The 12,888-nt window shown below is 47.6% G+C and overlaps 4 protein-coding genes across 4 annotated transcripts; 2 read left to right on the forward strand and 2 right to left on the reverse strand.

The window, feature by feature from the left end:
- Window positions 1–132: 132 nt before the first annotated feature.
- atrA (protein kinase MEC1) lies at window positions 133–8,787 on the reverse strand (the record flags this gene model as incomplete). The annotated part of the gene is made up of 18 exons (XM_057259764.1): window positions 133–324; window positions 410–528; window positions 617–701; window positions 777–864; window positions 938–1,060; window positions 1,139–1,227; window positions 1,336–1,460; window positions 1,529–1,726; window positions 1,802–2,087; window positions 2,148–3,108; window positions 3,165–3,645; window positions 3,703–4,246; window positions 4,316–6,280; window positions 6,339–6,588; window positions 6,642–7,043; window positions 7,111–7,406; window positions 7,464–8,128; window positions 8,190–8,787. 18 exons carry the CDS (start codon window positions 8,785–8,787, stop codon window positions 133–135), a joined length of 7,467 nt encoding a protein of 2,488 aa, XP_057127596.1.
- Window positions 8,788–9,271: 484 nt separating this feature from the next.
- Window positions 9,272–10,034, forward strand: N7481_000546 (nucleoside deaminase; the record flags this gene model as incomplete). The annotated part of the gene is made up of 4 exons (XM_057259765.1): window positions 9,272–9,349; window positions 9,411–9,515; window positions 9,628–9,836; window positions 9,917–10,034. The coding sequence occupies 4 exons, from the start codon at window positions 9,272–9,274 to the stop codon at window positions 10,032–10,034; spliced, it is 510 nt and encodes a 169-aa protein (XP_057127597.1).
- Window positions 10,035–10,440: 406 nt separating this feature from the next.
- N7481_000547 (putative NADH-ubiquinone oxidoreductase 21 kDa subunit) lies at window positions 10,441–11,316 on the reverse strand (the record flags this gene model as incomplete). Its single annotated transcript, XM_057259766.1, has 5 exons — window positions 10,441–10,524; window positions 10,594–10,796; window positions 10,875–11,080; window positions 11,172–11,188; window positions 11,251–11,316. The coding sequence occupies 5 exons, from the start codon at window positions 11,314–11,316 to the stop codon at window positions 10,441–10,443; spliced, it is 576 nt and encodes a 191-aa protein (XP_057127598.1).
- A 318-nt stretch (window positions 11,317–11,634) lies between these two features.
- On the forward strand, window positions 11,635–12,611 carry N7481_000548 (Chromosome segregation in meiosis protein 3; the record flags this gene model as incomplete). The annotated part of the gene is made up of 3 exons (XM_057259767.1): window positions 11,635–11,858; window positions 11,945–12,023; window positions 12,090–12,611. 3 exons carry the CDS (start codon window positions 11,635–11,637, stop codon window positions 12,609–12,611), a joined length of 825 nt encoding a protein of 274 aa, XP_057127599.1.
- Between the last annotated feature and the right edge of the window lie 277 nt (window positions 12,612–12,888).

The raw sequence follows: 12,888 nt of genomic DNA on the forward strand, positions 1-12,888 counted from the left end.
GAATTATGGGATTCACCCAAGGACTCCGGGCACTGTGATTGCTTTTATTTCAGGCTTGATTTGATATTAAAGAGTAGGACTACGACTATGGGATGGGTTCCCGAAACTCGCAGAATCAGAATACCATCAAGTCTAGAAGAATGCACACCACCCGATGTACATCTTTGCCAGGTTTGCCTTATCGGTGGCCTGCATGATCAGCTCATCCACCTGTCCATCGACCGAAAGAGCAATGGGTTGCTTCGACATAAAGCCCCGGAGCTTGTTACGAACATCTTCCAAAACCCCGGCTGGCGTATCAGGCACATTGATATGAGTGCGGCGCTGTGTAAAGAACAGCCGTGGTTAGTCTACATTGCATTTATAGTCCCGAGGAAAGGGAGCAGATGAAAGGGTTCTGAAAACTCACTCTTTTCCCGATGAAGTCTGTAGTTGGGTCGTGCAAGAAGGTTTCAAGGATAGTCATCAAAGCATCTTCGTTCTGCCGCAAAAGACGCAGTGTGATTTCGCATGTTCTCCGGAATGGTCCTATTGGTAGAAATAGACATGTTAGTACTCAGTAACCTGAGAGTAATCAATAACCCGCAGGGTCACGCTATCTCAAGCTCAAGCTCACCATTATACCCATAGGCGCCGAACGCATCGACCATGTTTTGCGTCAGACGGAATGGAACCACTTCTGGCTTTGCGAGCGTTTGTCCCTGTGTAAATTAGATGGTCAGCATATTCGCCCAAGTAACTCATGACTAGAATATAATTGACAGCAAGGCACGTACTTTGTCAAACAAGCAATTGAAATCAACATGCAAGATACCACCAGTACCCTCTTCGAAAGACAAGTTCTCTCCGTGTCGGTCACCCAGTCTGGTAGATATTACAGTTAGCATCCATCAACCCCCAAGCAAAAATAGATCTGATCTGATTGACTGGTACGAACCCTAGAACGTATCCAACCATAGACATCACTGCAGAAGATCGCGTGTATCGTAACCTTGCGGCGAACCATGCTTCGGTCTCGGGGAACATTTCGATGAACCATTCGTGAAGAACGGGGGGACACCTACAGGATCAAGGCTGTTAGCAATTACTCGATTATATCGCTAGTCTCACAGGGAAAGGAATGGAAGGGGGGTCTGACTTTGCCAAAATCTTCGTAGTGAACAGAGGTAATTTGGTCATCGAACGGTCTGCACAAATCTCGTCGAGATAGTGTCTGATCTCAGTATACTTTATTCCGGGTAGATTAGCAATGTATTTTCTTCGCAAGGATCATTGGAATAGCAAAGAAAGCCAGAAAAAGGAGCCCGGTAGAGTACCCAGTAGAGAAAGACTCACATTAGGTGCAGCACCCCTCTCGCGTAGTCCCTTGGCGATGATATCTCTCAATGTACGTAGATTATCAACCCATTCAATCAACCCACACTCTTCATTCAAAGGTGTAACGGCGTAGGTTTTGATATCTTGATTCAGGTTAGTCATAAGAATAACTGAGAATAACCAACTCCGGCCCTGGAAAACTTTCACTTACACATTCGTCGTGTGCTTGATTCCACGTCTCGCTTGAGGAAACGGTTGATCATGTTATTGAATTCCATCAAACGTTGATCTTTACGCAGATCGTCCTTTGGTTTGCACAGCGCATTGTAAATTTTCCCGTCTGAGCCTCGAATGCTGATCTTTCGTGGTTGCTGAGCAGAGTGCAAGATCTGCGCTTCATCAAGAACGGCTGAAAAAAAGAGAACAAGTTAGCTGAGCCACCACGACGTACAGGGAGGACATTGTCTTTGGATATTATACATACCGTCAATGGTAGTTGGATCCCGAGGAAATGGTCGGAACCCTTTCAAATATTCCGAATCATGACTGGAAGGTAAACTCGGGATTAGCATGGCCTGGAATGGCACCACTAGCCGGCACGGAGCCACTTTGTGATTGAATCCCAGATTGCGAGCGAGGTTGACTTTAAAGACCCTCTCCTCGACATGCGCCAGGCAGAGCTGTAGTAACTCTTCGGAGAACTTTTGACCTTGGCTTATCATGCGATGAATATCGGGGGCCGATTCTGTCTTATGCTTGCTGGTGTATTCCTGTATCGTTTAGCCTTAGCTTTTTGACTGTGGTGATCCTGTTATGATCTTGTGACTCACCGTGATCTTTTTGAGACATGTATATCCTCTTGATGCTCGGTCCTTATTAGATGACTTGACCACGGCCAAGACAGTCCACAGGCCTTGCTGTGGAAAACAGTGGACAGCTTTGACCACAACGCGAGTCAACAGATCATGCACGGTGCTGTTGGGGTGGCAGATTCGTGCCACAACCTGTGGCAAGATAGTGAACAACAAAGCAGGCTGCAGACGAGAAGAGATATACTTCTTCAGCTGAGCATGCATTTCGTCCAGACTTTTCTGTCGTTGAGCTTTGGTGTGTCTTTGAAACTCTTCGTTATCCCCTCTCTTTGGATCAATCGGTTGATCGACGATGGAGGCATGTTCCAACCAGAGCGTCAAAAGTTTCGGTAACGTCTGAAAAACGTATTTACTTCCGTAGGTTAGCGAGCGAAGATAGTTGTCAATCACGAGCTTTGTGGCCTCTCCACTGAGATAGATCTGGGCTTCCTTGCCCATAGGCTTTGCCTTCTCCGAATCAAGAATCTTGTTGTAGTGCTTTCCCAGGTAGTAGTGTGCTTTCTCCCAGCGCGGGTATAGCTTGATCGCTTCACGATATCGCTGTACAATGGCTTGGGAATGTGTCTGACCAGCCCTATCCGTCCATTTTGCAAGTAAAAGATGCGCACGAGCGGTAATTAGCACACCTTGGTGCTTTCCAGAGCCACCAGAGAGAGATGACGCTGTGTCGGAATCGACCGAAATTGACTCTGGGGGATTAGCTTCATTCGCGGATATAGCGCCCTCCAGCGTTTGAATGGCTTTGCGGTGATGTCCATCTTTCCAAAGAAGCCTTGCATGTTCAATGGTAGCCGATCGATCCTGCAACCTGGCTGCGTGGAGCATTGAATGGTATGCCTGGCTAGTAAAATTGCCCTTTCGCGAGAGATGGGCGCTCGTAAGCCACGCAGCCGCAATATCTGAACTCGGAAAAGGTCCCCTGTGAGAATAATTAGTTGTCGTTTCGCCACGAAAGATGTAATCGAATATTCATACGCTAGTTCCATCGTCGCTCGCCTGAGACCTAGAAGATACTGCTTATCTGCAATGTAACCACCGAGAACATCCAGCCGTCTGTCCAGGGCCTTGAGAAGCCCTTGATATGACCCCGGACCCTTGGCTTCTGCATTAGCTATCGATTCCACGTCTGCCAATGCATGCAGCCGTAGCATGTCATCATGACAAGATTGCAGCGAGGCCACGGAATTGGCATTCAATGATTTCGCAACCTGGAGTCTCAAGCCATTCACAATATCCGTAAATGATTCAGCTCCGGAATTAGGTAGGCGCAGCGTGTTCAAAGCAGTCCCGATACCCACATTGAATTCACCAGTCCCAGATTCCTCACAGAGCTCAAGATATCCCTGTAGCTTTTCCCATCGACTGGTGATCCACGAGGCTTCGACTGCAAATGGTAAAAAGCGGGAGGCTGCGGGCTTATCTTCTTTGAGAACCTCGAAACGAGTGAGAATCGCATCTGCATTATGTTAACTGGTGCTCTTCGAAATAACAAAGGTGGCTGGGAGATAGATACCTTGCTGCCCAGACTCTTTCAAACAAGTGACAAGATTCCACTGTGCATCCACATTCTTCGAGTCTTTCTCAAGCTGCAACTCATACCAGCTTTGAGCAGTGGCCCATCTTCCAGCCTTTCGGTGTTCGAGAACTTGTTGATCGATGTCAAGTACTGAAAGATGACTCGAAATACCTTCAATGCCATCCGGTTCATCAATCTGACTATAGATATCCTGAAGTCGCTGGTACAAGGCCTCAGGATTGGACTGCTCGTTCACTTCAACTTGAGAATTGCATTTGCGGATATACTGTTCCCAGTGAAACAAGGCCCTGGAGAAGGATTTGCATTCAACAGCTCGCTTGGAGATTTTTTCGGGGGGTATTGAAGCCAGTAATGATTCGACAGATTTGATCTGAGATGAAAACTTGGCATGGAGCGGATCCCGGGCAGCCTCCCTATGCGATCGATTTGATGACTGATGGGCCTGTTGATTAAGACCACTCATGTGTTTTTTCTTGCCCTGGAGCCATCTTGACAGATAATCCAAGACTTCGAAAACACTCTGCGAACCACGAAGTATCAGTCAGTACATTGGCAGATCGAAATCGAGTATGAAAAGAAAACAATTTACCTGACTGCAGCTGAGAATTGTTTCTCGAAGATTGCTATTTGTGTCGGGGAGAGGGTGCGAGAGCACCTTGGTTAGCTCCAGCTGAAGATCCAGCTGCTCTTGTTCGGTACCCCCAACAACACGATTCAAGATCGCGAAAGGGAGGAGGAACGAAGAAATTGAAATATCTTGGCCCTTGACAACACGACTGCAAACAGCGAATACAATCTTCGCGTTATCACCGCTCGCTGTTTCGAGGAGGTCTTGCACTAGCGTACGCAGCCATTCGCTGTGTGTCATCTCGGGAGAAAACAAAGGGTAGTTGACTTTGGAGTTGGTTGTGACAACTGTGACGGTGTATGTTGATGTCAAAAAGGGCGTCAAAGTATTACGCACACTTTCAGGCAGTTCCATCCATCGCTGATACTTTTCATCTCCTTGCAGATCTCTGGTTCGCTGAGTCTGAGTAACAGCCACGTTGAGTTGACAAAATTTGAGCAGACCTTGCATGGCGTATGCTAGGAATCCTTGGGCTCTCGTATTAGAAGCAGACAAGAATGCATCAACAAGAACATGCTGGAGGAAGAAAAGCACAAACTCCATTGTCTCTTCCATCCGATCAAAATTCGATAGAACAAGGATATCCTTTTTCTCCTTAATTGTTTCCACGCGATTGGGGTCAAGACAGCCAACAAGACCTAAACACTGCGACGAAAGCAAAGTTATGGGATCGGAGCTGCTATTAAATTTAACGCAGCAATCTAGCAATGCCCTCATCAATTGAGCAATGATAGGATCAGGCTGCTCACTGAGAACCGAAACATGAAGGAACTCCTCATTCTCTGAAAGAAAAGGGGACAGCTCCTTCAGCGCCTGTTCGACAACTGTGGCATTCTCACTTTGACAGCGACGAACAAGCGCTAAAAATTGACTTCGAACATCCATCTGAGATCTGAGTTCATTGACCCTAGCCTCCAGTGGGTGAAGCTCGGGAATAGACGATAGCGAAGGCATTGTATTAAAAGTATCCCGCACAAGATTCGGATGATTGGTAAGTATATGATCGATGAGTCTATAGGCACTTTGCCGACTCTCGATGGTCAATATCCCCCAATATCTGATGACGATGGCCAGTGTTTGGTCGATGAGGGGCTCAATGTCTTCATCGCTGAGTGAGCTGATAAGAGTCTTCCAGGCTGAAAAGGCATGGTCGCACAACTCTTCAATCTCTAGTGCTGACCGCAGACAGGCGCTGACTTGAGGCAGCGCATTGCTAACATGGCCTTGGGCGATGTTGATCATCTCCTCGATCGCCTTGAGGTTTCGCCTTTTCTCTGCTAGTGTCTGCCTCACTTGGAAATCATTGATTGCATTCGCAAATTGGGTAATGATTCCGAGGACATGCTCCTCAATGAAATGGATCAAAAGGTCTGACTTTTTGGAAGAACTGCTGTGTGAAGATTTTCGAGGGATAAAGGAAGCGAGTCGATAGAGAGCTTGTTGGAATTTCTCCCTATTCTGATCACCCGAATTGCCAAGGTTCTTGAGTAAATCGCAGGCAATCAAAATAGGCTCGATTCTCACAAGCTCAGCCAACGTACGACCTCTAAAAGCGGAATCTATTTCTGCGAGGAGAGACATGATCATAGCTTCCGGATCATTTGACTGTTGAGCGAGAAGAAAAGCCAAGATTGCAGCGAGATTATTCTTCTCCGAACAAACATCAAAAGGCGTTTCGCCTTCATTGCGACTTGCCCCAATCCGGGAGATTATATCTCGTCTTCTCGTCAGCACCAAGTAAGGAAGAATATGAACCTCCGTCAGCCGTAGGAAGCTATCAACTTTCATTCCTAACAGCTCACACAGCTGCTCGGCCATGTATGGGCGGGATTGAAGGTTCTTGACCACTGCCACCGAAAGCGTTCTCCAGTATGGCCGGAACAGGCTTGCGGGAGTTAGGGAGAATTGCTGTGCGAGTTTGGAAAGCTAATTTACAATGTTAATCTGATGATGAGTGAAAGCAAGGACGGTGCCAGCAACTCACCTCGTTGTAGGCAATCGCACAGACGTATGGATTTGGATGTCCAAGATATTCTAATAGGCGTAGTAAAATGATGTTTTTCTCCTCGTCATCCGAGACCCTTGCAAGTCGACATAATGTCAAAACGCATGCCTCCTGTAAAGGCATGTCATCCTTTTCCGAAAGGTTCTTGAGCCACTCTAGAACAACGACAAAATTTGCCCGGCGGATGTCTTGTTGGAGATCTGGGCGTACAAAGGCAGGCACCGCGTGTCTATATAATAATTAGCTTATGTAAAAGAAGAAACCGTGGCATTTGAACTATACCCAGTCGCAATTCGAAGCTCACGAATAGAGCTTCGAAGGGAGTGAAGGCAGAACTCCCCAGACGTTGACGTTGAAAGCTGCATCTGATTCAGATTTGTCGAGTGCATCAAGATCCTTCTCAAAGCAATCATAGCAGCAATTCGCGGACCGGGGGTACGCGTCAATTTAGGAAGAATGAAGTTGAAAATTTCCCACAGGTTGCCGAATTCTTCTTCGCTTTGCCCGTCGTATTCCGCCGTCTGCTCTTGTTGTCCACCATCGCACACTTCGCAAAATAGAATTTCGCGCGATATAACCTCAGAAGGCCTTTGGAAAAGGTTTCCGGTTAGGGCGCAAGAAAGCTTGCCCACGATTTCCAGGATTTCACTTTTTTGGGGCTCGGAGATTTGGGTGTATGAACTCCTGCAAAAGGGCTAAATGTCAATAACAGCTCCAATCACAATCATGAAAAAAACGCCATGGAACCTACTCGATTGTCTTCCGGAGACTTTTCACCGTCGAATTATCACCGGAATTCAGGAGCGATGACAATTTACCCGTGAGGAACTGGAGCAGACTACTGGAAGTAGATCCAGGAGTGATGCAAAGTCGTTTTGGAGCCCGGGTGTCTTCTGTCCATTCTTCTTCCTTATCCAAAATCACTGGTTGTTGACTGGTTCCCATTTGTTCGGTATCTGGGCTCTTTTGTGAGGTAGAGATATCATGTAGGTTTACTGGAGACTTAGCTGTCTCCAGTAACCTCAAGTGGAGTTTCTGGATTGAATTCTGAGAATATTAGCTTGGTTGAAGATCCCATTGCCAATATAGGATGTCAATATTTACCAGAAGACAGGCCTCGATTGGCTTGGTACTCTGCTCCTCACGACCAAGATCCACAAGGACCGGCAAAAGCAATTCCCTTGTTTGGTGTTCGAACAATTTGGATTGATTTGTCGACTCTGCCATCTCTTCCAGGTATTTTCCAAGCTCTATCTGCAAATTCGACAGTCCATGCGTGACACTGGGCCCGAGAAGACCACCGAGGCATTGTAGCCATGCGGAAGTCAAGCTCACGTCCGACAACAAAGCTGACGAGGTAGATTTTGAGAGGCAGAAGCGATGGACATGCATCAAAAATTGAATTGGCACTCTATCCTCGCCAGGGCCCAGGTTCGAACCTAATTCCTGCAACCATTTGACTAGGACCTTTCGCAGGCGATTGAAACCGTTCAGGACGCCCGAGAGATTTTGACGAAGATCAAGATTCTGGAGCTTTTCAAATTCCTGCACGGGTGCTTTCGGACTGAAAGAATCTAGCAGGTGAGAAACCAGTGCGACGGTTTGAGGGAAGGGCCCTAGCCCTGTGGGCTTCTTCACTAGGTCATGGGGTAGAGTTAGATCGTCCAGATCTATCAGAAGCGATCCGATAGATCCAGGCAATGACAGCTTCGGACTGTAAGACCTGTGCCAGCCCTTATTTAAGGAAGATTCGAGTGTAGATATGATATCTGTCTTAAGTTAGCTCGGGCCATAGTAATGCTGATCTCAGCATAGCGGTAATATACGAACCTGAGGTACAAGCCCGAAGGAAAGCCAGAATGCTATAGCACGAAGCTGATGATCGCACTTGCTTATATTGAAGACATGAAATTTGCATTAAAACCTGCTGGATTCGATACTGGACAGTTTCCGATTGCCAGATACTAGCCAATCTGATCAGTCGGAGGATCAGCCAAGCAAACAATGGCGCGTGAACATCCTCGCCCAAAATGAGGGGGTCCGAATTATCCCATAGCACTTGGGGTGCCTTTTCAATGCTTGCTTGGATAATATCCAAACAGTCCAGAATCTGTCCTTCCACGTCTTCTTCTTCTGGATTGTTGTTGTTGCTGTTGCTGTTCGGGCTAACCTCTAGGCCTGCCTTCAGAACGATGCATATCAACTTGTTAATGTCTGTGATCCCTTCATCAGCGCGGATTTGGCTCTGTCTATCGCCGAGAAGTTCCTGACGAAGCTGTGAAAAGGTCTCTCGCGAAAGTCGTTGCGCATCGTGTCCATGAGATGTCAGACGAGGGGCGAAGTGCGCCGCAAGAAGGGATGAGGCTGGCTCTGCGGGTCTTTGTCCATTAGACATAATGCCATGTGCTTGGTTTGTGCCCGCTGCCATATGGAACAAACATTTCCACGAACCGAATGATGTATCCAGTATTGACACGGGTTACGAGAGAAGAGATGCAGAAACGCGGACGCGGAGCGATATGTTACCGACACCTCAGGCATCAATTGTACCCACCTTGTCCGCATTTTCGATTTTCGATTTTCGCCGGTTTGATGAGGATGAGGAGGTTGGAATGGAAAGGATAATATTTATTACAATTGCCGTAGAATTACAATCTTGCCATATTCAAGCTAAGTACATAAGTTTAATAAGTATTTATTATATTGTATGTAAATGAGTACTTCAAGGCTGGAGTTTTCAGTGCGGGAACTTCCCGCCGCTTCTTCGAAAAGAGAAACCGCCATCTTCTTTCTCTTCCTTCTCACGTTCACGACTCATACAAACTTGCAACTCCAACTAATCTCTTCAACATACCCGAATCCAAGTTTGATATTGATATTTTCGCCTGGTGACACAAATCGCCCCACCAACCATGGAGCAGGAAGTCAAGTCTCCAGTCATTCTCGAAGACTCCCGACATGGCTACTTCATGAAGCAAGCACTTGCGATGGTGAGATCCATTTATAGATTACACCTTCAACCTATTCCATCAAGCTGACAAAACCTTCCAGGGCGAAAAGGCACTCGCTACTGGGGAGACCCCAGTCGGCTGTGTCCTAGTCTACAATGACAAGATTGTGGGATCGGGTATGAATGATACCAATCGTTCAATGAATGTACGTTGCGTTGCGTTGTTTGTCTTGCTTGCCTCGTTCTCCATCTGCAAACGATGCCAAGAGAAAAAAAAAATCCAAGTCAAAAGTGGTGATAGCTAACAGTATCCTCTAGGGCACACGACATGCCGAATTCCTCGCCATCGCAGAAATGCTCCAGACCTATCCCAAGTCTGCCATCAAGGAGACCGACCTCTACGTTACAGTCGAGCCATGCATTATGTGTTCCGCCGCCCTTCGGCAGTACGGGATCCGGAGTGTCTTCGTGGGTACTCACAATGAGAGGTTCGGAGGTGTTGGGGGCGTGCTGACGATTCATTCCGAGTGAGTGTTTGCTTCCCATCCCACCCCCTTTAGAATCCGTTTCAATGGATCGTCTAATCTAATTCTAACTCGATCAATAGTAAATCTATCGATCCGCCTTACCCCGTGTACGTCGGGCTTTACAGAAAAGAAGCGATCACTCTGCTCCGTCAATTTTACATCCAAGAGAATGAAAAGGGTAAGACTATTATGAAATGAAGAGAGGAGAGGAGAGGAAAAGAACAAGGCTAACACTGATACCAGCGCCTAACCCTCGACCGAAGAAGAATCGTGCGCTGAACACGACGTTTGATTTTGAGGACGGCGACCAGGATTTCATGCCCATTGTTTGAGTATATCCTCGTGTATGATGGGATGTGTGGTATGATGTGTGACAACTGCTTTTCACCCATGCTGGAAGTCGATCTTCAATGGGTCTAGACTTGATGGGATTACTTTACATGCAAAGCATCTGGCGTTCTGGGCTTGCATAATGTGATGGGGAAATTTGTATTCTTAATTTCAAGGGCGCCTCAATAAAACACAAAAAAGGATATGTGTACAGAAATCGTGCAACTTCACGGGAACAGGATAATTTTGAAGTAATTCTTAACTTAAACTCAAATCATGCAGAGCCAGCCTTGGCCAACCGCTCAGCCTCAAGCTCTCGCTCAGCTTGTTGGTAGTACTTGGCAGTGTCGACACCGTGCTATTCGTGTGTTAGTATCATAGTTATTCAACACGATGTTAATGAAACCTAGCAGAGGAGGGAACTGACCTGGTTGTGGTTGGCAAAGTTGGCCCAAGGCACAACATGGATAAACAGCTGGGAGTACCGGGAGTTGCGGGCAGCGACACCCTGCAGGTAGTTGGACATCTGCGAAACGCCGTACAGGGGCTCGCCCTGCTTGACCTTGTCGACCATCTCGCGCATATCCATCTCAACCTCCCTCTTGTTCTCGGCGAATCCGTAGAAACGGTCTGTAATTTGTGAGCATTTCATCTCGATTGCATTGCCATTGTGACCAAAAAAGGTCCGCGGAGGGGAAGGAAACGTACTGCAAGATCGCTGATACAAAATGTGAAGACCACCGACCAATCCAATCGCACTTGCAAGACGCATGATAGGAGAGAAACCGCCGCGGCCAACGCCCGTGGGGCTCATCTTCTCCATGGCCCAGAACGCAAGAGGGGAAGCGGCAGCCGCTCCACCGGCCAGGGCGTAGTCGGAGCTCCGAGCATATCCAAACACACGGCGCACATGGCTGTTCAATTTTGGTGAGTTGTTGATCTCAGGTCGAGGGCAGGGCAGGGCCCGGGTCGAGGGGTTGGGGCTGGGGGGTCAGTTAAACATACGGATCGGTGTCAATGACCTGGGTGAGAGCGGAAGGTTAGCTTGGCGGATCAATTGGGATGGGTATGGGGTCAATCATACTTGAAATTCGGAGGTGGTCAGCTTGGGTGGCACAACGGCCACGGCCGCCTTAGGATCGGAAGCCATCTTCAAGATTGCGCGGAGGTGGGATTGCGGGTTAGGTGCAGAGTCGAGTTCGGAACATGGGAAGTTGAAATGTTAGGTAATCAGAGCAGCCAGACATGGGTAGCTAGCCACATCGGGACTAGCTTCCATGGCCGATTACCCGCCATATGATTGGCTGCTTAGGACGCGTTTACTGCCGCGGGCACGCGTTCTGGGGTCGCCGGCAGGTTTATGTCTGGAATTGTCAATGGATTTACTTGGTTAGTTGCAGCGACGACTCCGACAACGTTCCCTGCTTCTACTGGATTCTACATATCCGGCCAAAGGTAACATACCATCATGCCTTCTACTCCTGAGCGAGGAAGCTCCCCCGCCAATTTGGACGATCTGTTCAACTACGACGTCGGCCTCGACGACATCTTCGCCGAAAACAACGATTCCAATGTCGATAATGCCAATTCCAAAGCAAAAACCGGAGACCCATCATCACTCGGATTAGGTCTTGACGAAGAGGTCAAAGTCACCAAGAAACGTCAGCCGGTCGCGAAACTCGATGAGAACCGGTAAGTCGACAAACCCCGCCAGTTCTGTTCATGTACATGATCATATGGATATGAGAGGAGCAGAACTGAACTAACCGGGTCACCAGTCTTCTTTCACAATCCGGGATTCCAAAGTTACGGCAATCAGCGAAAAAGAAACTCCGATTCAAAGGCAAAGGACATGAGGTGAGTGAGGATCAGCGCAACATCAGAGAGGAGACTAAGATACTAACAAGCTTCTGTATTGCATAGTTCTCCGATGCAGCCCGTCTTTTAAACTTCTATCAACTCTGGCTAGACGACCTATTTCCCCGCGCCAAATTCGCAGACGGTCTAGCCATGATCGAAAAACTAGGCCACACCAAACGTATCCAAACCATGCGACGAGAATGGATTGAGGAAGAGAAACAAAAGCTCTTCAGGAATGATCCCGAACCGACGATAGAAACGCTCGAACTACCCACGAGACTTTCTTCATATCAGAATCAGAATGGCGAGACACAACCACCGGCGGGCCCTTCGGGAGATGCAGATGCAGATGCAGATGCAGATCAACTCTTCATTCCAGACCCAGAAGCAGATACCCGGCAACAGCCTACCAGCCATCCCGAACCCGATGACGACGAACTCGACGATCTTGAAGACCTCCTCCGAGAGCAAGAGAATGAAATGCCGGGAATACAGCCAACGTCAGGGCCGGGGCCGCAGAAAAACGAAAACAACATGGACGACTTTGACGCCGACTACGAAGCTATGAATGAACTTGGATTGTAGCAGTCAGAAAACCCTATTAAAGATTCTAATTTGTACATAATGACACGCATGAAACACAACACATTTACATCCTTTTACTCCGTAATTCGCAAACGCAAACACAAAGATCAGAGATAAAGCGCACCCCAAAAGGTAGCAGGATCTTCGTTATTATTATAATTGACATGCCTAGCTTGATTGTAGGAGAGGAGCTAATTTCACATTGTGCGCCGCAGATTGGAAAATATTGGAAACAGGAAAAAGTGCAGGGGAAGAAAATCCCCTAACTCCCCCGAGA

Source organism: Penicillium waksmanii, assembly GCF_028829765.1.
Source record: "Penicillium waksmanii strain IBT 27052 chromosome Unknown utg000001l:1.0-4852451.0:1.0-4856178.0, whole genome shotgun sequence".
In the NCBI taxonomy this organism is placed as follows: Eukaryota; Fungi; Ascomycota; class Eurotiomycetes; order Eurotiales; family Aspergillaceae; genus Penicillium; species Penicillium waksmanii.